General features: G+C 39.6%; 1 protein-coding gene across 2 annotated transcripts; it reads left to right on the top strand.

Annotated features, from left to right (window-relative positions):
* On the top strand, nt 1–25734 carry LOC135213638 (deoxynucleoside kinase-like). 2 transcript variants are annotated; one of them, XM_064247667.1, is made up of 7 exons: nt 1–347; nt 10402–10630; nt 11391–11513; nt 13933–14111; nt 21488–21606; nt 22176–22270; nt 25079–25734. In XM_064247667.1, the coding sequence occupies exons 1-7, from the start codon at nt 244–246 to the stop codon at nt 25253–25255; spliced, it is 1026 nt and encodes a 341-aa protein (XP_064103737.1). In that variant the 5' UTR covers nt 1–243; the 3' UTR covers nt 25256–25734. The 2 variants fall into 2 exon arrangements, with proteins under 2 accessions (XP_064103737.1, XP_064103738.1); XM_064247668.1 differs by lacking the exon at nt 1–347 and adding an exon at nt 415–438.
* Nucleotides 25735–26029: the final 295 nt, after the last annotated feature.

Raw genomic sequence — 26029 nt, 5'->3', positions numbered from 1 at the left:
TCGAGAGAAGAAGAAGTTGAAGAACGCTTTTGTAATTGTTGATGGTTGTTGTTGCATAAGCAGTTGCCTGCTAGTGCCAACATGCTCATGCAAGCTGAATTGCCGTTGCACCATAGCGCATTGTGGATTATGAATTTGTGAACTAAGCAAAACAGCAGTTTTCCAACGCCATGAACGGACGATTACGCCATTGCTGTGGTTGGTGGTGAAGGAAGAAAAAGCTGAATTATTGGGAACGTAAATATGAAAGTGGCATCTTACTTTGGGATGTATTTTCACCCGGAGTTGGCGCGAAGGTTCACCAGTTCGAAGACATTTTTGCCCATATTTTGCACTAACTTTTTAAGGTAATATGTGACATATACGTAGTATATGGCTGAGTCTGTTTACCATATTGAAGTTCCTAGCGGTGTGTTAACCATAAATTCTATAAAGCAGGTTAAGTAACTAAGGCTTCCTATACTAGCTAAACGAGTTAATGAATTACTACTAGACGGGAAAATAACTTTTGTTAAGTATACTTCAAGATGCGCATTTTCATCATATTAATTGGCTCAGCTTAGGCCATAGGCTAACGCCAGCTCTTGGCAGGGCTACTATACCAGGGTAAAAAACCGAATGGCCGGCCTCTACCGTAGTGCGACCACCCTCCCGTCAAAGGAGTAGCCTAGGGTAAACAACCGACTGGACTGGCCAACTCACCGACTACCGCGGTTTTGGCCACCCTCCAAAAAAAGTACTTTAACGCAGCAGGAGCTCAAGACCTCTATACTCTCCTTTCGAAGTATTTTCTCCAAAGTTAGAAATTAAGGCCATATATTAAGATTTAAACTGAGGTTAATGAAAGGTGTGGCCAACGCAGTGCACACTACCTCCATGACGCTTTTGAAATTTTTACTTAGAATTAAAAATGTTTAGAAGATTGACGCCATCTCGATGTTTGTGGAGTCGCTTGTGTCAACAAACTTCCCATTTCTTGTGCTAAATCCGCATACCACTTTTACCCATAAAGGCTGGGGCAGTTTTGTCACAACAATTGTAAACACGACTTCCAACCACTACTTATCCAAGAGAACTACAGCATTTCTTTGCTCTGTTCAATTGTTTATCAGTGTTGTCAATTGGTATGTGTTTACCCTCCAAACTGGGTATAGGTATACCTACCTAAGACTTACACAAAACCGGGGAAATAAGTGAAATTAGCGTATCTATTTGTAGTATATAGCTAGGTATACATACCTATTACAGCAATTTCATCATTACTGGATTACTATGCCAAAACTAGAATTCATGGAAACACTTTCTAAATGCATCGGCGTATGTGTGAAGCTCCACTAAATTGGCAATATGACGGCAATCGTGAGCTGGGGTCTGGTCTAACCACGGACAATTCACCATCTTTCCCAGCCTTCCCAGCACTCATTTGAACAATGTTAGCGTATATATGTAACATTTATTAATCTTGCTCAGAAACAAATTGCAGTTGTAATCAGCACAATAAAACAACATTTTTGTTTGCCTATATTAGTGAAAGTATGAAACTTTTTATTCTGGGGTCATGGTTTAAACTGAATTCATTTTTACATTGTAATCGGTGGTTTTATCCTTACTGCCATCACAACTGAAACTCCACAGTGCTTATATAATTGTAATTATACACATTTTGGTCTTAATTCACTCCACATTGCACTTGAACCACGTTGCTGTTCCTGGTTCCTAAGCAATCACTCCGCAAACACATTACGAGCAGCAGACGACAACACTGATTATGGGTGCATAGCTTTATTCCCTTAATTGTTTACTTTACTCATTATTTAGTGTACTTTACTTCAAAATGTTTATTTAATTCATGTCTATTATCCCTTTTTTGCAACCAAGTTAACCCCGAAAAATTACAAATATTTCGGATGTATACTTACGAGCAGACGACGTGATGAAAATTACTCATCGTTGCCAATCTAGTGGAGCGTAACACATACGCCGATGCATTTACAAACTGTTTCCATGAATTCTAGCTGTCATAGTAATGCAGTAATGGTAAAATTGCTGTAATATGTAAAATATACTACAAATAGATAACGCTAATTTTACTTATTTTCCCGGTTTTTGTGTAAGTCTCATACCCAGTTTGGAGGGTAAACACATACCAATTGACAACACTGATAAACAATTGAAGAGCGCAAAACGCCGCAAGAATCCCGTAGTCCCCTTCGATAAATATGGTTAGAGGTCGGGTGTACGATTGTTGTGATGAAAGTGCCCCAGTGTCTACGAGTACAAGTGTTGTGCAGATTTAGCACAGGAAATGGGAAGTTTATTGACACAAGTAACTCCGCAGACAGCGACATGACATCAATCTTCTAAATATTTCCGAGTTGTAAGTAAAAATTTTGAAAGCGTTTTGGCGGTGTGGGCACTGCGTTGGCCACCCTTTTCATTACCCTCTGTTTAAACTCTTAAAATATGGCCTTAATTTCTAATTTTGGAGAAAATATACTTACTTCGAAGAGAGTAGAGGTCTTCAGCTCTTCTCACCAACAACAACTCGTGACAGATAACCATCTCCGGTGTCAGGACGCGTCAAAAGTACTTTTTCGAGGGTGGCCTAGCGTGGTACTTCGGTGAGTTGGCCCAGTCCATGCGGTGTTTTAACCCTATACATGCTAACATTGTTCAAATGAGTGCTGGGAAGGGCTGGGAAAGATGGTGGATTGTCTGTGGTTAGAACGGCCAGTCACGTGACTGCCACCATATTGGATTTCAAAACTGCCTTGAAAACATATTTTACAAAGAGCTCATATGCTTATTTTAGTTCATATGGGGCTTTCATATATCGCATTATGTTGACGAAACTTCAGTCTTTTGAATGGTATGCTTAAGGATGTAATTGTACGTAATCTTGTTGCACCAATTAAATATCGAGTGAATAAGTACCGAGCCACGCGATGACAATGGATCGTCTGCGGTTGTTTACCCTATGCCATGATTCGTAATTTAGGAGAAAAACAATTCGAGAGGAGCGTAGAGGTCTTAGTGTTCTGCCAGGATGGGCCCACAACTCTTGACTGATGCTCACGGCAGCGAATTTAAGTACTTTTTCGGGAAGGTGGCCGCATTCTGGAGAGGTGGCCACTATGTCACGGTCCGCTCATTTATCCTATGTACACAGCAGTGCCTAGTTTGTTGTTGCTGTTTTTGTTGTTATTCAGTTGTTGTTGTTGTTGTTGAAATGATCATTAGATTAAGCAAATTTTTGCTACTAACAATGTATTATTCCTACTCGGGGGGTCGGGGTGGGGGTTCACATGACTAGGGCCCCCCCCCCCTCACCCCCATCCCGTAAATCCACCACTGTTCGTATGGTAGGATCCCCAAACTTTGCTGGGGTCAATATGTAGGAAAGATCCCCTTCATCTTAAGCATCCTTGTTGATTTCCTGCCTCAAATTATTTCTCTTATTTAGCAACCAGATTTGTTTTGATTCTTTGTATGTTAATGTTTCTGTTATATGTCATTGATATTTGGTCGTCAAAACTGACTGACAGTAGGTCGAAGGAAAGGGTTTTTTCCTGGTTCAGCTTGAATATTCCTTTAGTTTTAGCATTCCTGTTAATTATTTGCTTGTTTTATTTACTTTATACAAAGCCACCTAGATTTGAAGTTTTGATACAGTATATTGTTGTTGTTCATGTATGTATGATCCTCTTTATAAGTGTGGTACAAGAGAGAGACATCCAATCAAAGTGTGACGCACTCTCTTGTTGCTAGCTAATTATATGCTAGAGTTTATTTAACCAGTATGTATTGCTTTGGAAAATGTTCAACATTAGAGTTTACAGTAAGATTATATTATGACATGTAATGCCACATAAATACATCAGAAGTATTATAAGATTTGAAGTAGAAGAAAGTTCGCATGGCATTTTGAAGAAAAATATTAAACTCATCTATGATAAAAATTGCAGGGCGAATCATTGTTCATAAGGTTTGGTTTATTTGAAGCTGCAGCAATTGGTTTCTAGCCATGTTCCTGTAAAAAGGCATCACAGAAAGTTTCTTTTTATGCTGACACTTACCTGGCAGTATATATATAGCTTATCCTCTTGACGCACTGGCAGAATTTCAAAACTCGCGGCAACCGCTAGTACACTGGTAGTTCAGGTGATGGCCACCACCCCGCTCTCCCGTGGCGCTGGTACTTGGAACTATTCCCGTTTTCCTCAGATTTTCTCTGCCAGCCGAACCGGCAACATCGTTGTTGGTTCTCTGTTAGAATTTCCTGCTCGTTATCTGACTTTTGGATATTGGTATCGTATTCACGAAGTTAGAGTGGCAATCGCATTTTGTTTGGACTTGTTTAGTATGTCTGATTCAGGAAGTATGTTTAGAGTTTGTGTGAAAGAAGGGTGTAAGGTGAGACTGCCGAAATCATCGGTAGATCCACATACTATTTGTAAGAAGTGTCGGGAGTTTGTATGTACGTGGGACAATAGGTGTGCAATGAAATGTTCAGTTGTCTGAAATGAGAAAGAGGTGGAAGGCTCTTATGAAGTATGTGGAGAGATTAGAAAAAAGATCGGGTTAGAAGATCTGTATTCTAGGAGTGAAAGATCGGATCTTCGAGTAAACCTTTGGATGAATCTTTGCATGTGTCTTCTCCAGCTCATTCACATGTAGATGTAGCACCTTCCCCCCAGGTTTCTCCTGCTCCAGTTGCGTATCTGAGGATACTACTGATCCACAATAGTGAAAGTGTTCGCTGCCCTTGCGTTCCATGGGAGAACCAAATTAAACGATTACCAGACAAAGTGGAAGTGTTTGGTGACAGTGTTGTGGAGGGGGCGCCTGATCGTCTCTCTCGTGCTCCTAGACCGAGACCTCTGTCAAGCTCCCAGACCAAGGGAGAAGCATGTCGACAGTCGAAGGGAGGCGAGAGGGGTTGACTTGCGATCAGTCGTCCCTTCAGGCAGTCCTGTTTTGATAAGTCCCAGGCTGCTGCAGTACGCCATAGAAAAGGCGTCGATTTCTGGGAAGTGCCGTTATTCTTCGGATAGTTCAGCCTCGGGAAAGAGTAGGCGGTTCGCGGAAGTATCGCGTCCTCTTAAGAGGTCATACTTTCCGTCCTCTTCACAGGAGGAAAGGGCTTTCGACAAGAAGGGTGGAGTAGCCCTGAGATTTTGTCATCGGAGGATGAAGAGATGATCCCTATCAAAAGAAAGAGGATTTCACGTCCCCAGTTGGAAGTTCGCTCGCCTCTTCGTGTTTTAGCCCGGTGCGTCCTCGACTCTCCTCATCATCAGGAGTCTCGTAAGAGGCGGAAACGAAGGAGGTGCTGCGGGACATGCAGCAGAGATTGGCAGTGATTGTTCAATCATGGAGAAGCCCGAACAACCTTCGGTTAGAACGTAAGGACTCGTCTCTCCCGGTTAAGTCCTCCAAGAGGACGCAGGACGTACAACGCGATCCAGGACGCAGTGCGTACCTTAAGAAGGACGAAGTACAGGACGCAGGACGCGAAGAGGAAGTGATGGACGCATGGTGGACGCATACGTTCAGGAGGACGCAGGACGCAGGCGGCAGCAAGTCAAAACATTGTCTCGACAAGGAAGAGAGGAGTTTTTATAGGGAGTCAGTGCCGCATTCGCTTTCTAAACATGGAGCTGCATAAGGACTCTGAATTGGAGAGTCAGCAGGATCTTGGTTTTCAAGATATTTCTTCGCAGGAGGAAGAATTTTGCGGAGAGTGCGGAAGAGGACAAGACGGAAGCTCCTTCTTCGGACTACAGGAGGCTAACAGAGTGCCTTCTTTCTTTGTTTGAAGGAGATTTTCAACCTTCAGGCCCGCCATCGCCTTTGTCGCAATTTTCGAAGACGAAGACAGCCAAGAAATCGTCGTTTTTGAAAATGACTTTGTCCATTTCGGCCAAGAAAGCCTTCAACGCGTAAATGAGTGTTAAGGAGAAGAAAGAGTCGGGGAAGACTTCTTTTGTATTTCCTCCGGCCAAGTTGGCTTAGAAGTCTGGTGTTTGGTATGCTACGGGGGAAAGTCTTGGCCTGGGAGTGCCTGCCTCCTCCCAGGGAGACTTTTTCCCAACATAGTGGATAGCTCCCGTTAGACATGCTTTGCATTCAGGCCAAAGTGTGGTGGACTTCGTCGGAGTTCGAGACCATTTACTCAAAGGTATCTTTAGGACCTTTGAGGTGTTTAAATTTTCTTGACTGGTCGTTGGGGGCCCTGGCTCGAACTTCGGAGATGGAAGAGTCGTCAGTATCCGAGTTGTCGAGAAGTATTATGTCCTGTATGGATAAAGCCTTGAGAGATGGAGCTAATGAATTGGCTTCAATTTTTTACAGCAGGCGTCTTGAAGAAAAGACATCTCTTATGCTCGTTCGCTGCTAAAGGAGTGTCGAACGCGCAAGAAAAGTCGGAGTTGATGTTCTCTCCTCTGTCAGGACAGCTCTTCCCGCAAGAGATCATTAAGGACATATCTCTCTCCTCACTCAGAAGGCGACTCAAGATCTTCTTACGTCATCCGTAAGGAAGTATTTACCTTCTAAGGTCATGAATAAGACTACGAAGGATACGAAGACAGCACAGCAGCCCTTTCGGGGTAGGACTTTCGCTCAACCAGCATTTAGGGTGAAAAGGGAAAAGGTTCCAACCAAAAGAGGGGCCAAAACTTCAACCAAACAATGAGTCAGAAGTCCTCCAGACTTGTGTGGGGGCCAGACTTTTAGACTTCTGGGAAGTCTGGCAAAGCAAAGGAGCGGATCCTTGGTCCGTAAAGGTAGCGAAGGAAGGGTACAAGATTCCCTTTCTCAAGAAACCACCTCTCGCTACAGCTCCGAGAGCCCTAGGGGCTGGGGCTCATTACATCGATTTAGAGAAGAGAGAGGCTCTTTGGCATCAGGTCGTCACCATGATAGAAAAGGGGCAATAGAACCGGTTCTGGATCACGAATCCCCAGGGTTTTACAACCGTCTGTTTCTAGTACCGAAATCATCAGGAAGTTGGAGGCCGGTACTGGACGTAAGCCAGCTAAACTTGTTCGTAGAAAAGACCAAGTTTACGATGGAGACGAACGATTCAGTACTGGCAGCGGTACGACCAGGGGACTGGATGGTAACACTGGACCTTCAGGATGCGTACTTCCATATTCCAATTCATCCAAGGTCCAGGAAATATTTGAGATTCGTGATCCAGGGAAGGATTTATCAATTCAAAGCCCTGTGTTTCGGGCTGTGCACGGCGCCTCAAATTTTTACAAGAATGATGTCGAATGTGGCGAAGTGGCTTCATTTGGCAGGAGTCAGAGGTCTCTCTCTAACCTCGACGATTGGCTCATAAGAGCACAATCAAAACAGCAATGTCTGGAGGACAAGGACGTAACATGGAATTAACTCAGCAACTGGTCTGATGGTGAACCTGGAAAGTCACGATTGATCCCCTCTCAGGAACTAGTTTGGATTTGGGGATTCTGATAATCCTCAGTGACTTTTCGGGCTTTTTCCGTCACCCCGAAAGGCAGACCATGTGTATACGGAAAGTGCAAGAATTCCTAATGAAAGACCAATGCTCAGCGAGAGAGTGGATGAGCCTGCTGGGGACACTCTCTTCGTTAGAGCGGTTCATTTCACTAGGAGACTTCACATGAGGCCCTTACAGTTCTTTCTGAACGAAGTCTGGCCAAGAAGATCGCAACCAGATTCCTTCCGGTTTCCAATTCCTTCGAAGATAAAGAGGAACTAAAGTGGTGGCTAGTTCCGGAGAGGTTGTCAGAGGGTACGTCACTCCAGCAGAGGAACCCAGACCGGATATTATTTTCCGACGCGTCAGACGCAGGCTGGGAGCGGAAACGCTGGCCCTCGGGAGGATCAGGCCTTTGGAGCGAAGAAGAAAAGGCATGGCACATAAACAGGAAGGAACTGATGGCGATCTTCTTGGCTATGAAAGCGTTCAGACCGTGGGATCAGCGGCAAAGTGGTGCAGATCAACGCGGACAATACCACAGCTCTGGCATATATACGGAAACAAGGAGGAACCCACTCGTTGTCCCTTTGCAACCTGGCGAAGGAGATTCTTCTTTGGTCGCAGAGAGAAAACGTCACCCTGCTCACCAGGTTCATTCAGGGAGAGAAGAACGTCAGGGCGGATCTGTTGAGCAGGGACGGACAAGTGCTTTCCACGGAGTGGATGTTGCATCTTCAAGTATGCCAGAGACTGTGGAAGCTCTGGGGCACTCCAGTAGTGGATCTTTTCGCTACCGCAGCGACGAAGAGGTTACCGAACTATTGTTCTCCAATCCCGGACCCTATTGCAGTCGCAGTCGATGCCTTCCTACTAGATTGGACGGGTCTAGATGCGTACGCTTTTCCCCCGTTCAAGATTTTAGGAAAGGTAATGAAAAAATTCAGGGAAAGTCGAGGAACAAGGCTGACCCTGATAGCCCCATACTGGCCGGCCCAAACGTGGTTCACAGAGGTACTGGAATGGACAGTAGATTCTCGAGAAGTCTACCCACGAGAGTAGATCTTCTCAAACAACCCCACTTCGACAGGTTCCACAAGAACACCCTCGCTCTGGGTCTGACTGCGTTCAGACTATCGAAAGACTTGTCAGAGCGAGGGGGTTTTCTAGAGAAGCAGCGAAGGCAGTCGCAAGAGCACGAAGGCCATCGACTATCAAAGTGTACCAGTCGAAGTGGGAGAACTTCCGTAAATGGTGTAAGAATCGGAAGATTTCTTCATCCAGTACTCTGTGACACAGATTGCAGATTTCCTGCTATACCTGAAGAAAGAACTAGGTTTGGCTAATCAGACGATTAGAGGCTATAATGTATGTTGTCTGCAGTGTTTAGACACAGAGGTTAAACCTGTCCAATGACGCAGATCTTAGAGATCTCCTCAGATCGTTTGATACAAAGAAGGATCGACGGTGCAGAACCCCTTCTTGGAATTTGGATGTCGTTCTCAAATTCTTGGAGATGGATAAGTTCGAACCTATGGGCAGTGCGCCTTTGCGAGAGCTAACGAAGAAAACTATCTTCTTAGTAGCCTTAGCTACAGCTAAAAGGATTAGCGAGCTACAAGCTATTGACAAGCAAATAGGATGGAAGCACAACAAAGCAGTTTGTTCTTTTCAACAGGAGTTCTTAGCAAAGAATGAGAATCCTTCGCATCCATGGCCCAAGATCATTTGAGATTGAAAGGACTGGCTGATCTGGTAGGTCAAGAACAAGAAAGGGTTCTTTGCCCAGTAAGAGCCTTACGGTTTTAGTAGAAAGAACAAGAAGCATTAGGGGAACTTCATGTTCTCTGTGGTGCTCCGTTAAAGATCCTACTAGACCTATGTCTAAAAACGCAATGGCTTTCTTTGTAAGAGAAGTCATTAAAGATGCTCATTTGCTTTGTCAGGAGGAATGCTTCGGTATAATTAAAGTTAAAGCTCATGAGGTGGGAGAGCAGTAGCTACGTCCTTAGCATTCCATGGAAAAAAGTAGCCCTCAAGGACATTATAGATTCAAACGTATGGAGGACAAAAACTCGTGTTTGCCTCTCATTACCTTAGAGACGTGAAGACAACTTTTGATAATTGTCAAACGTTAGGCCCGTATGTATCCTCAGGTACAGTACTGGGCAAAGGAGTTTCCACCCCATAACCTAATAACATGCTAGGTTTTTATATTAATTAGGTTATAGTGTTTTTATGGTTGTCTGAGAAGGTTAAGACCAGCTCAGTCTGTTGGTTAGTGTTTATTATATGTGTGTGTGGTTCAGGTGACTAACTTTCCTAGCATGAATGGCCGTGGTAAATGAGGGCTAGGGTTCTCTGTCAACAAATTGGTCACGTCCAGTTGTCAGGCAGGCCTTATTGTTAGCTTTCTCAACAAACAGGTCACGTCCTAGTTGAGAGCTACTAAGGTTTAGCAGGCTAAAGAGGCAGGACCTACGAAGTCAGCTACTTAGCAGGTAAGGAACATAATACATAGTTCTAAAATTTAGTTAATTTTTGAATTATGACGATGTTGCTGTCTATGACCCACCTCCAAATGTGTCAATCAGCTATATATATACCTGCCAGGTAAGTGTCATGCATAAAAATGGTATTGTTATGATACAATAAAGTTTTATGCATACTTACTGGGCAGGTATATATAATTAAATTCCCACCCTCCTCCCCTCAGGAGACAGGGTTCAGAGAAAATCTGAGGAAAACGGGAATAGTTCCAAGTACCAGCGCCACGGGAGCGGGTGGCCATCACCTGAACTACCAGTGTACTAGCGGTTGCCGCGAGTTTTTGAAATTCTGCCAGTGCGTCAAGAGGATAAGCTATATATAATACCTGCCAGGTAAGTATGCATAAAACTTTATTGTATCATAACAATACCATTTTCTTTTAGGATGTGTTCGAAAATCTTAACCGAATCTCCAGTAAAGATCCCTCCTTCAGAAGAACCTATCATTGACCTCCAGAAAGGATGTAATCTCCTTGATCCAGCTGTGAAGAATCTATTGGGAAGATCCCCATCTTCTTCACCCTTGAAACATGGTGTGGAAGGACCCTCTGGGATGTCATTGTTGCCTGCATCATTGCTTCTTCAAAGAAGTTTTGACTTGATGGCTTCCAAAGTAAGTTCTATTCATTATGTTCTATTGTATTTGTACAACCAGCCCCCGATTAGTCATGGATTTTTCTGTGGAACAGACAAGCTCCCTAGTCTTCTTATATCTTGACACTCCCTCCTTTCCAGTAGTGATTTTCCAGCAACCCATCTCACCATCCTCATCTCAGTTCTCTCCAATAGTCCTTCCTCTTTCCTTGAGTGCCCAAGTTTCTACCCTATAAAATAGTACGAGCCTTATCCACAGTGTTTATTCGAGATATCTTATGCTATATCATATGTTTGGCACTACTACTTACTCCTGGAAGTCATGACTTATCAAGAAGGCTTTTTTTTTTCCTTATACCATGTGCATTTGCATATCTTCCTCTTTCCATTGACGTTTTTTTTTTTATTAGCCGACCTTAAAGTTTGCCCGGTCTAGGGATGTGCTTAATATATATTTTAGCCCGGCCTGTAAGTGTTAAGCTCAGACAAAACGAGGGTGTAAACATTTCCGGAGAGACGGTTATGGAGCGGGCCAGAATTTTGCTAAAGTATTAAACCTAACAAATGACGGTGATTATTCATGAGCTTTGTTCTACTTTTGATAACAGCACTGTATATGTGGAATGAGGTGCCAAGACTGTTTGCATAAGTTTTCTGTAATTTGGCTATGGCCTGGTCCCAAGGGTGCTGGTTTTAAGAAGGGGGACTGTACTATATGTATTTAACTAGAATAAAGTAGTTTGTTAGTATATGCCCTAAATTTCTTTTTTATTTTACAGGCATCCTCTGAAAGCAAAAGAAAATCAAGACCATTTACAGTTTCCATTGAAGGTAACATTGGTAGTGGTAAATCAACCTTCCTTCATCATTTTTCTGCGCTTCCAGGTGTAGCAACTTACCAAGTAAGGCTCTGGATGTTTAATTTTTCTTGATTATAAAGTACTATGTTGGAGGTGGTAATGGTCAAGGATGATGAATGTAGTAATCCTATTTAAACATGATTTTGCAACTCTGGCTTTCTTTCAACATGATTTTGCAACTGGTTTCTTTCCATTAACAAAATTCTACATATGATTCTCTGATTGTAAGAAAAAATGTTAGAAATAACTAGAGTATTATCAAGAGTTAATTTTTGCTCATTTGGTTTTATAATTATGCTATAGATGAAAGTGCATTGTCAGTAATTTTTGGGAGAAATAGTAGTTCAACAAACATTATAATTAACTGTGTTTCCTGGCAATTCCATCACCTCAGAAAGAGTAGCTAATCTTATCACCTACCACGCAGATTTCATTACAGGTTCCTTAATATTTTGGTACAGTATAAAAATGGTTTTCCATCTTTTAACTTGGACGAGAGGTCTTTTAATCATTTTTGGTCTTATTATAATATCCTAGATCTTGTATCACTGTCATGTAGTGTCATCACAATCTAGGCTTGAGAAAGTTTTCACTACAGTAATGGAACACTTTTTATCAACTGAAAGATGTAAAAAAAATCATTGGTTGATATTCGTTCATATTTAATCTGTATGTATACTTAATTGTAATCATACAAAAGTGTAGAAAGGTAAAACTAAGGAACTGAATAACCCAGGCATTCATACCTGTGAATTATATAAAAAGATTACTTTTTGTGAATGGTGGTCTGAATTGTATAAGTATTGAATAAGTACACTAATAAGGTTATGAAGTGTATTGTAAAAGATAAGAGGACAGAGGATTATACATATAAAACAGAATTACAAGGGCAACAGGACATTAGCAAAGCAGAAGAACAGAGCATTATATTGATTGAACAATTTGTTATACAACTGAGAAGTATCAGCCTTACAAGCACATAAAATATAGAGGACGAGGATTTAGGACAAGGTATTGATTGGTTTATGGCCTTTGGACAACCTCACTGGCACCACCATACAACTTTACACAGTCAAACAGTTTTGTATCTCATCAGTACAGTGGAAAGTGGAAGTATTGTAACAGTAAAAGCCAGAGCAGTAATGGGTTGTGGCTTAAGAGGTGAACATCTAAGAAGAAAATACTATTTTTTTCAAGACTAAGCTCTTTCCCCCAACAAAGTCTTCCATAAAAAATACAAGATGGCAGGTTGTAACATATTTATACTTGAATTATAGGTGAACTGTGTAAAAAAGTTCAGAAGGTTCATTAGCTCTGTGTTAAACCCCCGATGCACAATGTGCTGTTCACTTCTGTCTTGCTTCCTAGTTGCTGAAGACATTATGAAGTTTTCAGATATGTTTCAGGGACCATTAGGCTTACAAACTAATCTTATAGGCCAGAGTCCTTTAGGAAAATTAAGATTCACAATGATGAAATTCATTTTTGTTTTTAGTTGAACGTTCGGCTTACTTGCTTAGATATTTGACCTTAGCATACCAACTGCCATCTAATCACCCCTCTCCTGTCTTGATCTCTTCCTAACTGTTGAAAATTGTGCTTAGTTTTCACCATCCTATCATTATCCATTCTTTCCAGGAATGGAACCATCTCAGAAGACTGAACATCTTTTTACCACTCCTTATATGTTGTAATTTTGTTTCATAGGAACCACTTTTATATACACAGCTGATTTAGGTATGTTAAAAACTATCTGGTTTTCTAAGTCCTTCATACACATTAAGCATCCAAAGGTCAAGATCAAAACATCAAGTTAACAAAAATGTATGTAAATGTACTGATGGTAACTAAAAAGAAATTTTGATTCCCATCGGAATTATGTATGCGTGTTGGAAGTGCCTTTATCATTATCCAAGGGATATAATCATTATGAAGCATTTTAGTACAGAGCTTGCAGTCAAATATAAAATCACATCCTTCCAAACAAAGGTTAGCAAATACTATAGGCAGAAATGTGAACAGATGACACCAGAGGTATTATTATTTGGTATTAGATGAAAATGATGGAAGTCATAGCATGTCAAGAATAAAGATGCCTTGTTTTGTTGTAATTTTAGGCCAAAATTAAAACATTATAGATTGTAGGCAATTTTTAAAAGTAATACTGCTTATTAAGGTCAGTATTAGTACAATATTAGGAACTTAAGCAATGAGGGTAACCTTGTAAGTTGATTGTAATGGGTCATCAACAGATCTTAATTCACAATGTTTCTAAATCTAAAGGCAAGATTGCCTTAGTCTCCCATCCATATAGTTATTGTATAAAAAATTTGGCTCATAAAATTGCTTATACAGGTTGTCATTATTAGGAATATAATTTCATATTTTTTAATTATAATCGCCAAAATTATTTTGACGTTTTTGTAAACTTAATTATTTGATATTTCCAAAATTATTCCAGGAACCATTAGGCTTGTGGACTAATCTCAAAGGTCACAATCTATTAGGAAAATTATACGAAGATCCACAGCGTTGGAGTTTCCTCTTTCAGTCTTATGTTCAACTTACTCGCTTAGATATTCATCTTCAAGATACTAACTGCCCCGTCAAGTTAATTGAGAGATCTCTCCAAAACAACAGGTAATTTGTAATGGTTTAATTTTAATTCATGATGGTCAGTATATTAGGATTACCTTTTTTATTGTGTTTTCAGGAAAGTACACCCATAGAAAAGCCCATTTTATTTTGAATGGCCTCATAATGAAATGAATGAAAGCCAAAATTATTTACCGTATATACTCGCATATTATGCGACTTTTGAAACCTAATTTTGAAGCTAATTTTAAAGGGGTCGCATCATACACGCAGTATAAAATTAGCGTACCGTCTATGCTTTCCCAAATCGGCAGATCGCGATAGTTACTACCGGAGGAAAACAGTAGATCTTTTAAAAAGTTATGTTTTACTTGTACTTCACTATATCCAATAATATTGTATGCATTCTCATATTACTATTGTATTTTAAAATACAAAAGAGCGATCGTGCGCCATTTGCATTATTTTGGTTTATACAACATGTTTAACTGTTCTAGACTAACCATCTATAATTTCCAAATCAGTTAAGGCACAACACCGAAGGATTTTTTACTTTTTGTTTTACTCAGTAAAGGAAACATTTGCTACTTGAACTATTATTTTCCTTTTAGGATACGCAGGTAAGTGAAAATTTATTAAAGTAAAAAAAATAAAAAAAATTGCATAAATTAATAAACTAAAATCCTCCAAAGTCGCTCTCCATGTCGTATCATCAATACTGCTCTGAATTCTTTGCCATCAAGGCAGTCATCATATTCGTCATCTTTCCAGATCTTTGATCATTTCATCCTCATCTCCCTGCATCTTCGTATAGGACATCGTCAATTCATATGGAAGGTATAGTCTTGTCACCGTGGCGAGCTTTCTGGTGTGGCTTTTAAAGATCTGCCCTTATGCTAATTTTACAAAAAACAACAAATGCCCGTGTGTGACAGACCTTTGAATGTCCTTGAGACAAACCCCACGCGGCTATAATTATAAGATTATAAGGGTTTTTCCTTCCCAGGTACTTTAAATCTCCTTCCTATTCGGCCTCTCTCTCTCTCTCTCTCTCTCTCTCTCTCTCTCTCTCTCTCTCTCTCTCTCTCTCTCTCTCTCTCTCTCCCCTAAATCTTACAGCTGTCCGAGCGAGAGCTTTTTTTATGGGACAACATAGGCCCGCATTTCGCATTTTCCATACCTATTTATTTCGTATACGATTGCCCTTTCTCGGCTGTGAAGTTGATGTCTATCTATGGCTGTGAGATGACCAGGAATAACTTGTAAGTCGGTGTCAAAGTCACTCCACTCTTCAGTCAGGCAAAAGTTTGCCATATCGCATTCAAGCAATATTCAGGTCATTGTTTCCTATCTATTATTTTCTCAGAGAGAGAGAGAGAGAGAGAGAGAGAGAGAGAGAGAGAGAGAGAGAGAGAGAGAGAGAGAGAGTCTGTCTGTATACGATTGTTTATTTTCTCACTCGTCAAACTTACTGTTATGCTTTCTTTATTTCATATTTCCTTGCTCACCAATTTATTCTATACCTACGATATTAAGAAATCAAGATATGTGTAGAAGGGAGAAATGCCTCCAGACTGTACAGTCAGTATGGATTTAAACGCACATGGAACTGGTTGAAATATTCGCAACAGCACCAAAATGAGATGCCCTGTTGATAGAATATCTGACTCCGTTCTTGTTATTGCATAAAAAAACTTTATCAATCGTGAACCTACGTAATTATTTAGAATTCTGCGTAACGGAAAAGATAATATTTGATATCTGTAATGGGAGAAATGGTTTTATCTCTGTTGTTGTTATAAATTTGGCAGTATGCGATCAAACACGTGGGTGGACCAAAACAGCCCAGCCAGAGACTCCGCTCATTTTGTAAATACTATTGTTTGGCGTGCTAGGCTTACCCCGATTCAGTTTGGGTGTGCGCTTACTCAAATAATCGCATTTTTTCTTACTAATCCCAAGAGTTGACCATGGAAAATCCCAAGATTAACCAAAAATCCCAAGAGATAATAAAATAATTGACATATGCCAAGCTTTGGAGTCCTAAATATTTACTCTGTCTATCAGGAAGATACTGATAAATTGAATTGACGGTATCTTTCCTGAGAGAGAGAGAGAGAGAGAGAGAGAGAGAGAGAGAGAGAGAGAGAGAGAGAGAGAGAGAGAGAGTATTCATGTAATCAGTAAAATACACTAATAAAAACAAAAACTACGTACTGTATGCAAAGCACACACATCATCGTTAGCTTCCCGTGTGTTACGTGTAAACGTTCATTCTAAGAAATTCACAGAGTAGTATAACTAACACCTGATTGGCTGGTTGGTAGCCATGGAGATCTGTTATCCAATTGACTCTGCCCTCTGCTTCTGTTCTATTTATAGACATATGCCGTGGGATGACACTAGGTTTGAACGTTACCATGTTCGTGATTTTCTGACTGCTGACGGCAAAAATTACTCGATAATTTTCTTTATATAATTATTTCTTCGTGAAAACAATAATATAATATGATCATTTTAACTTTAATGTATAGTGGTATGAAAAATACCAGTGTGTCGTAGTGATGCGTCATCAATATAGTGGTATGAAAATACCGCATGGTGTTGTAGCGATACGTAATCACAAAGTACAAATCCTTTTTCCCGGACCATCCTCAAAATTTTACGACTCTCAACTGCAAGATCGATATTGTGAAATATATTACATAGTCATACTTACTGTTGAAATTCACAAGTTGAACTGCAAAACATTAGATTTTGATTGTTATGTACATATATTTTTTGTGTTTTACGGAATGTTTGTTTTGAAAATAATAGCTATTAGTGAACATATGATATTAATTGTCCCACTATTTTATTATAGGTGATCTTAATTATCTCACATTCATGTAACAGTATTATATTAATATTTATTTAAATAAACAGTAATTAATAAATACAATAATGAAAAAAAAAACATAAAAGAAAAATTTTTTTTCTGCAGTAGTGATGTTTGTTTGATTATGCATTTGACCTCACATTTCCGAAATTGAAAAATTCCAAAAACCGAAACATCAGAATGTGTGTGTACTACACTTTTTTTAAACACACACAATGTCTACACATTTACCGATACGTTGGTGAAAGACTCAAATTACAGTATTTATTTCTGAGAGAGAGAGAGAGAGAGAGAGAGAGAGAGAATGATTTAGGACTCCAAGGCGTGTTATTTTTACAATTATTTTATTATCTTGGTATTCTTTTTTAATCTTGAGATCTTCTATTCAATTCTCGAGATTAGTAAGAAAATTACCGTAACTTCACTAGCAGCAGCACACATCTGAACGACTCGGCCATTAGCACGCTAAACCACCAACCTTATGAACTGACCTCGGAAAAGGAACTCGCATGATACATGAGATACATGACAAAACCACTGTTTATTGGTGAAAATTTTGGGGTCGCATGATATGCGAGATCGCACGTTACTCGAGTATATACGGTACTTGGATTATAATGTAATTGAGTCTACTATAGTTGGATACAGTGGACCCCCTTATTTGCGGGGGATGAGTACCCTACACCCCCCCCCCCCCCCATGCCAATAATTAAAATGAGCGAATACTAAGAACCCCATGTAAAAACGCTTATAACTGCTTATCTTGAAAGGTCAAATACCAATCAATCTTGAAAATATTATAGTCAGTAGGATTTGAGAAGGTATCTGTTTGCAATCTTATATACAAATATGAGAGCAATTTTATCATATTTTATTACGCTGACATCTAGAGTCCATGGAAAACGTTTGTAAAAGCGTCGGCGTATGTATCAAGTTAAGCCACGGCATTATAATCTCTCTTAGACTCTTTGTAGTCACCACTGGCAACTCCATGTCGGCCGCTAGCCCAGTGACCATTGACGCTTTCACTCGTTCGGACTCTTGTAAACGGCTTCATCCGATTGCTTTGAGCTTACCAGCCACTGACTTCTTGATTTTCTTGCTGATTGGGCTGTGACAGTCCTGGTTCGAAGATGAAGAAGAATTTACTCTTCTCCTCTTGTCCCGAGGATCAGTCACGAAATCCCGTTCCTCCAACGCTTGACTGGTACACTCAGTGATGCCACTGAACTTAGCTATGACACCATCTAGAGAAGAAGACGAATCACGCCTTTTCTTTTTGTCTTACTTATCCATTTTCACCTCTAGATCCTGTTTATTCTTCATTACTACGTGTACCAATGAGTCAAAAAGCGTATTAGGTTCCGGAGGCAGTGAAGTAAATCGAGAATCAGTAGGCTGTGACGTCATGACTACCGCCATTTGCAAGCGGTCTTGGCTATGACATCAACACGCTGCATGGAAGCGTGAGGCTGTTTATGGTACTCTTGCAGCCAAGATCAAGAGACCCAACCTTCTGTGGCATTTCTACTTTACAAGGATGTGAAAGTCCTGGCTCGAAGATGAAGAAGAAATTATTCTTCTCCTCTTGGCACGAGGATCAGTCACGAAGTCCCTGATTCTAGCCTTTCCAACTCTTCACAGCAGCCACACTAGACTAACTTTCCATCATTCACTTGTTCGACAATTACAACTACTTTTTGTGCTTTCAAATAATAGGGATGTAACAATCCTGGCTCAAAGATGGATTGAGAAGAAACTTCTCTTTGGCTCGAGGATCGGCTACGAAGTCCCTATTTTTTTTTTCCAGGATTGGCATGAGAACACACTGGCATCAAAGCCAGTCACCTAAGCTTGACGCCTAAGCAGAAGATACAGAGGAAAGACTTGTGTCTTTTCCATTATGTGACTTATACATCTCCTAACGCTTGTAACTTCTCTCAAAAACAATGTGCATTAAAAACCTCCCATCCGAAAGAATAGTTGTAAAGTACTCTTGTACCTCGAAATGAAAATGGAAGCATGCCTTCGTGTAGGCCGCAGCTGTGAAGAGACGTCATGGCGGTCGCCATGTTTATGACGTCATGGTGGTCACCATGTTTATGACATCACTGAGCAACTCGAATGCGAAGCCAGCACCCTACCAGAAGTGCAAGGCTGTTAATGTTATTCTCGTAGTCATAGCAACCTGACATTAAAGGCTGTCTTGTTGCCCTATCTGCTTCTTTACAGATGGCGACGCATCCGACCGCCATCCAATGCATGTCAGGATAAAAGGGACATCCATCACATGGGATCCTGGATGGCAACACGATGTTATACATCAAACCAACTTTCCTTTTTGGGTTGGTTCTCCTGATAAGCCTAACGCCGACCGCACACCTGCATCCTCTGTACCCACATATCTAGAACGAAAACAAGATGGCGATGCACGCCTCTCCCCGCAGGGAAAGGAGCACAATTAGTCATAATTACTTCCCAAAGCACATCCAGATACATCAAAGCTTTGGATTACAGGCAATCCGTATGAATATGCGATATTCCCAAGCACAGGTAATGAATTAACCGTACCTTAAGAGTTTCTTCGCCTACAACTTACTACATGATGAGTACTTAGACGTCGAAACCGTCGAAGAAAATAACAGGGCGTTTATCTGCTTCTTGTGATATCCAGGAAGTCTCGCAGCATGAGAAGGCTTCATGTTCACATACCTGGGAATTCCAAACAACAAATTGAAAACAACAGGGGGCAAACTAAACCGGCTTTAAAAGGACGAAGCAAAGAACGTCCTCACTTCAAGCACAGATGCCAATAGTCCCTTGCGTACACAATTATTTTAAACTACCGGTTTCCAGCTGGCGCTGAGTATTTATCCTAATGTTAAGACCGAAGGTTTGTTTCATATATGAACAATATATGTATTATTATTATTACATTATTTCAAAGTCATAGTAAAAATTAGTACCCTTAAAGATGTATACATATGTATTTCTAACCCTTCCAGCCAAAACAGAGAGAAAGAGAGAAAGAGTGTTTAGTTATGAAGATTACTTCAAAATACACTAATTATTGAATATTTATAGATGCATATGCATGGAACACTGTTCACCAAACAATGGAGGCAGCTGCATGCAAATCTAGTTTGCTGCCCCAGAAAACCTACTCCCACACCTCTGTTATTGAAATGGTATCCACAGCCTCTCATCTGTAAATCTGGTGCTACTTGACCACATGCAAACTAGAGTAATTTATCCAAAGAAAAATAATAGGTGGAGGTTGGAATGAACTAATTTAACTAATGTGTGCAGAAACTGAAAACTATTCGATAACAGAAAACAGGGTTAAAATATATAATACATACTGGCTGCTCTGCTTGAACAAAGTGAGCTGAATTGTGCTATTAACAAGTTCATCAAAGAATAGGCAGAAACTTAATTAGGGACTGCCACCATCACTGTCTTTCTTTTATAAACCCTAGGCCGTGAGATGCCTAAATACACAGTCGACCCCCGCTATTTGCGGACTCGCCTATTTGCAGATTTTTCTATGCACCCTATAGTATACTAATTATTCACTGAAACTTCCTATGAAACTTCACCTATTCGTGGTATTTTTCACTGAGAAATACTCACAAATTAGAAATGTATTTTCATATGAGTTTTGTGACTAAATGTACTTTTTGTGATAAAAGCATTTTTAGCAAGTTTTTTGTGTTTTAACTATCAAAATAGGCAGTTCTAAGCATTTTTAATAGGAGTTTTAAGTATTCGTGGATTTTTAGCTGTTGGCACCCATCCCTGTAAATAGGTGGTCCACTGTATTCACATCCAGCTATGATGTTGCACACTCAACAATGATTAATCTTGGCTGGTTGGTTGTATTTTGTTTGTTTGTTTGTAATACTGCTATAACAGTCTTAGGTTTGTGGGATAAGTACTGTATAAGTGCTTGGTTTTGTCATTTTTATGAACATACTAAACTCATAATTTTTGTCATGATTACAAGTGGTATTAATTTTCACTAGAAGTAACCCTCTCATAGTCCCTTTGCTTAATGCACAAACCTGTTCTACAGTCAGAGCTCAGGAATGGCAGCAAATGATAGGTAAGAGAAAGTCTCTTTAGCCATCACTAACCAGTATTCATCGGCTTAAGTCATTTACTGGATTATCTCATCCAATGTGCTTTGTCTGTCACAGTGTAGACTGTATGTAGGGTTCTGTGTCTATTACTTACTGTCTCTTGCTTTTTATCATCTGTCCCTTTTGGCTTCTTCATACCTAGCTGCCAAACTTTGAACTTTAGGTTTCATTCTTCACCACTCATTTGGGAGCTAACCATGTAGGTCATCTCTTGAGTCTAAAATCACTTGATGGTCTAATAGTATTGCTGAGGATTAATAAAAGTAAAATAGCTACCAGAAACACCTTTTCAGTGTCTACAATCAATTTGAATTGTAGGCATGGGAACTAGGAGGTTTGCTGTATTTGTAGAATATACAAATTTTATCAATTTTGTATTTTCAATTTCATTTTATTTTCAGGTATTGTTTTGTAGAAAGTGGTTATGATTGTGGTCATCTCCAAGGTGTAGAATACAGCATCTTGTGTGAATATTTTGATCTTTTAGAGTCACAGTTGGATATTGGCATTGATCTTATTGGTAAGTCATTTATTGTTTTTTAAAATTTCACTCAAACTATTTTTGGAAGAGGGACAGTAGACTTTCATTGACTATTCCATGGATTGCTGTAGTGTTAAATAAACAGTAAACTCTGCTGCTACATCTATGATTCACATAAAGAAGATAATTAATTTCAAGACTTGATTTTTCTTCTGTAATCATCTGTACAGGCAGTCCCCAGTTATCGGCGATTTGGTTTTACAGCGCTTGTTTAGCTGCGATTTCCGGCACCAAAATGCACCAATTTCCAGTTATCAGCGCTGATAATGAGTGTATTGGTGCTGATACATACCAAACAGAGGTGCCGTTAACTGGTTATTGGTGATTTTCGCTTATCATCAACCCGTCTGAATGAAACCCCCGCCGATAACCGGGGGACTGCCTGTATTCTTATTGTTCAGTTATTCTCCAGTTACTCACAATGCATAGTACTTACTATCTTGATTTGCTTTTCAATTTAAGACTTTTCTTTCCTAGAAGTATTCTGACTTACCTTCCAATGTGGTAATCTTTATTTCAAAACACTTCTACATCCTTTTCTTGAACAGTATATCTGCGGTCTACTCCAGAGGTAGTTCACGATAGGATGCTGAAAAGAGGCAGATCTGAAGAAGCTGGAGTCCCTCTAGATTATCTAAAACAAGTAAGTCTTTTCCTTTTTATATTTCCTTTTTTAATATTTTGTGTGTGAACTTGTTAACTTTAGGTATGCAGAAAAATTACAGGCAGGGAAGTTTGAGGACATAATTTCTCCATGCTGAAGGGACTGGGCATCAAAAAGATTCAGATTAACTGGTCAGGCATGGACATCAGGATCTGTTAAATGACAAGTAACATTAGTGAGGTGACCTAGAAACCATACAAAGGGAATTTCAGGTGAATGATATGCATCCCTTTCATGGAGAAATCTCCTTTGGTCACCTCTCCCATCTTCTTGACGGCCTAGTCAACCGGCTTAAAGGAGCATTTGGCCCTTTTGAAGGAAGTATCCTCTCTCCTGGGGTTGGAGACCAGTCCTTGACAAGTGCCCTCATTCACTTTGTAAGGAAGGGAAAGTTCAAGATGGAAATGAACCAGTCGGTCATAGCAAATGGATGATAACGCTGGACATGCAAGACGCACACTTCTATATCCCCATCCATCCGGACTCCAGGAAGTGTCTCAGGTTCGTCTTCCAGGGCAAAGTCTTTCCGTTTTGGTCCTCTGCTCTGGCCTCCACGACTCCTTAAGTGTTTATTGCCTTCACCTTATCAGCATCTACAACACACTACCCAGACGATTGGCGTCTTTGAACTTCAGAGTGCATGAAGGACTTGGAGAAAATTAAAGGCTCCCCTTTAAGACAAATATACCCTTCCTTACATTTCGGTAGGTAGAATGAAATGTACTTGGTAACACTAAGCAGTTTAAGGGTTTGTAAAGCAAGTTGACCTTAATAATCCAGAAACAGGTGTTTCAAGAAGAGCTGGTTGTATCACCATGGTTCTTTAGTCATATTTCCCTTGTTTCAAAAGTTCCCAGTCATTGACCTCAGTCTGTAGGCCCCTCTCATTATGAAAGGCAAGTCTGTGAAGTCAGTCAGCAGGGGGTTTCTGGTATGTATTACTGGAAGGTTATTTTCATGTTGTGATCCATCCATTATATAAAAATAATACTTTGTTTTATGTTTTGCTCTGATTACATCTTTGCAAGTCTGTTCTGTGACTGCTTATGCACATTTATCAAGCATGTCTTCAAAAATACTTTGATGACTGACTAGTATTGGCAACTGTGACAGTGGAATGGTAACATCTGGGTTTTGTGCTGGTTTTCCGTTATAAGTCCTATCTGGCTCCCTCAATAAAGGTGACACTGACCTTGGAAATTGAAACAGCAGCCACTTTAGTTCATCTTTAATGGCAGATCAGGATGAGTGATCATAAATTTTCATCACCAACCAAGATTTCCAGCCATTTTGTGATAGCCCTTTTGTATTTTATGGAACATTTTATAAGACTAATTTTTTCACAAACCCATCCAGCATGTATACATAAGGAAAATCAGTGTACCTGCTGATGAATCAACAGGCCACAAGAGTGAATGACTTTTCCTCATTCTGAATGACAGAAAACAGTGTTTGGGGGTATTTCAGGCTACAAATGAGAATATGTCATTTTTGGATTACGTAGTATGAAAAAACTGGTTTTATCTTTTGAAAATTCAAATTTTATTGAGAACAGGGTAAATGACTGGGCTGCAAACATTCAGTCACTGAAAATTCACCTTTTCACTCTATATTTAATTGGTGAAACAACAACAAGTTTAAACCTTTAAGCAAATCTTTCTAAAGATCGAAGTTTTGTAACAAAATGAGCTTTAGGAAAATGTCATACGAACTATAATAAGCATGTGAAGTCTTCGTAAAGTAAGTATTCAAGGCAGTTTTGAATCCAATATGGCATCCCACCAAATAACAAAGAATCGTCATTGCAATCGGACTCTTCCTTCCCAGCGCTCATTTAACAGTGTACTGAACACTTAATTGCATATACATTTGTCATTTTATCGATATTACTCAAGATATTAGTTGTAATCAGCACAATAAAACTACATTTTCTTGCCTACACTAGTGAAAGTGAAACGTTGAATTCCTGGAGCTCTTGGGTTAAACTGAAATGTGTTCTTACCTTGTAATCTGCAGTTTTATCTGATAACCAAGGCCTCTCTGTATACACATTTTGTTCTTAATTCACTCAAAATACCACTTGAAATACATGAGAATGGTTGTTTACAGCACTTCACTTTATCGAAGTAGTGAAACTCTGGCGGAAACTTTCCAGCCGTATCGCACATTTGGCTGCCACAAACATCCAAGAGCAGATGACGCAAAATATGAAGTAATCAAGATATTTTGTGAGCATTATGATTACAACAATTGCATGAATAACTGGTAAACTTCTTTGACATGAAATGTGTACACAAGTGGTACTACTGTCTGCAGAAAAGTTAAGTATGACAATTTATCTAGAATTGGTACAACAGTCAAGATGTCATAATACAAGACTGAAATGAAGGTCCTAAATCCAAAATTATTATTTAAAACCTTAAAACACCATTATATTTTACAAAAGTGACACTATGCCTGTAATGTATATTACACGGCATGTAATATTTCTTAATAAATTAAAAGAAACTACCAAAACAAAAAATATATCTCAATGTTCATAGCAAAAGCGTTGAAATTTGTCTCAGGAATATGGTTACTTTTTCAACAACAACGAACATTTCCAAATGAATTGTCATGAATGCATAATACATTTATGCAATTCATAACCTTATTCTGGCATTTTGGTGCATTGTTTATTGGGGGTCACATCTCTGATTGATGCAGACGGTGATGCATTCTGTGTTGCGGCTCAATCATTTACCCTACAGATTGAATACTGCTTGAAAATGTCTTTATCTCTTTCAGGTGCATGAGTATTATGAAAGATGGCTTCTTCAACACAAGCCACGATCCCCTCCAGCTCCTGTACTGGTTATTGATGCAGATAAAGATTTGAATGAAGTAGTGAAAGAATATGAAGAGAAAAAATCTTTTATAATGGGAGAGAAGCCAATTAAGCACCCTGTCAGTGAAGAGAGATGAGAAGTAATCAAATTGTTATTTTCTTTCCCTCTCATTTTAAAGTCAGCATAAATTGTAGTTTACTTCATATGTTACTCTTAAATTCCAGATATTGGATAGTGAGTATTTTTGTTTGAATAATGTTATTTTGAAGTTGCATGTTTTTAGTTGACAGGAAATACCTGGAGCCAAAATAGGTGACAGAATATTGTAGTAGTAATCTCAAAAATGCCACTAATACTTACCACCGCTTACCACTTCCACCTGCATTCACATGAGGACTAGATATATTGAACAACAATGATGATGCATCTCTTACTGTCCAGTTATTACATTTATACATGGAGAGGACACACGGTAGACAAATGTTAAAAACTAAACTATTGCATTATTATAATTCATTCTATAAGTGGAGATGGATCATCAGGATCTTCACCCTCCTTATCACTATGTTTATAAGGAGGAGGAGCTGGTCTCAGAGCATCTGTGATTGCAGGGTTATGAAATGGGCCTAGGGCATTGCTGGCTAATAACCTTTGTTTGGGAGATACGTGTGATTTATCTTCAACTTATTTGCCTTTTAATTTTGGGGGGAAATTGATTATATGGTGCAGTTGCTGCTTCTGCCATTTCAATCAAGTACCTGTAAAATTTCTGGGGTTTTTCTTTACTTTACCTACTAAAAATACATGAAAAATATTGAAATGTCAAAGAAGTTGCTGTACAATAGTACATAGTAATGTTCCAAGCTTTATAAAGCATCTCGATTGTTTTTTAAAGGATTTATTTGACTTC

This window comes from Macrobrachium nipponense, chromosome 43, assembly GCF_015104395.2.
Source record: "Macrobrachium nipponense isolate FS-2020 chromosome 43, ASM1510439v2, whole genome shotgun sequence".
NCBI lineage: Eukaryota > Metazoa > Arthropoda > Malacostraca > Decapoda > Palaemonidae > Macrobrachium > Macrobrachium nipponense.
This window is presented reverse-complemented; position numbering and strand designations above follow the sequence as displayed.

Bases quoted from the DNA above. Each gene is read 5' to 3' on its own strand.
- LOC135213638 (XM_064247667.1), top strand. From the start codon at position 244: ATGAAAGTGGCATCTTACTTTGGGATGTATTTTCACCCGGAGTTGGCG. The intron at 10,631-11,390 runs GTAAGTTCTATT...TTTATTTTACAG, and splicing joins TTGACTTGATGGCTTCCAAA to GCATCCTCTGAAAGCAAAAG. The intron at 14,112-21,487 runs GTAATTTGTAAT...TTTTATTTTCAG, and splicing joins AGATCTCTCCAAAACAACAG to GTATTGTTTTGTAGAAAGTG.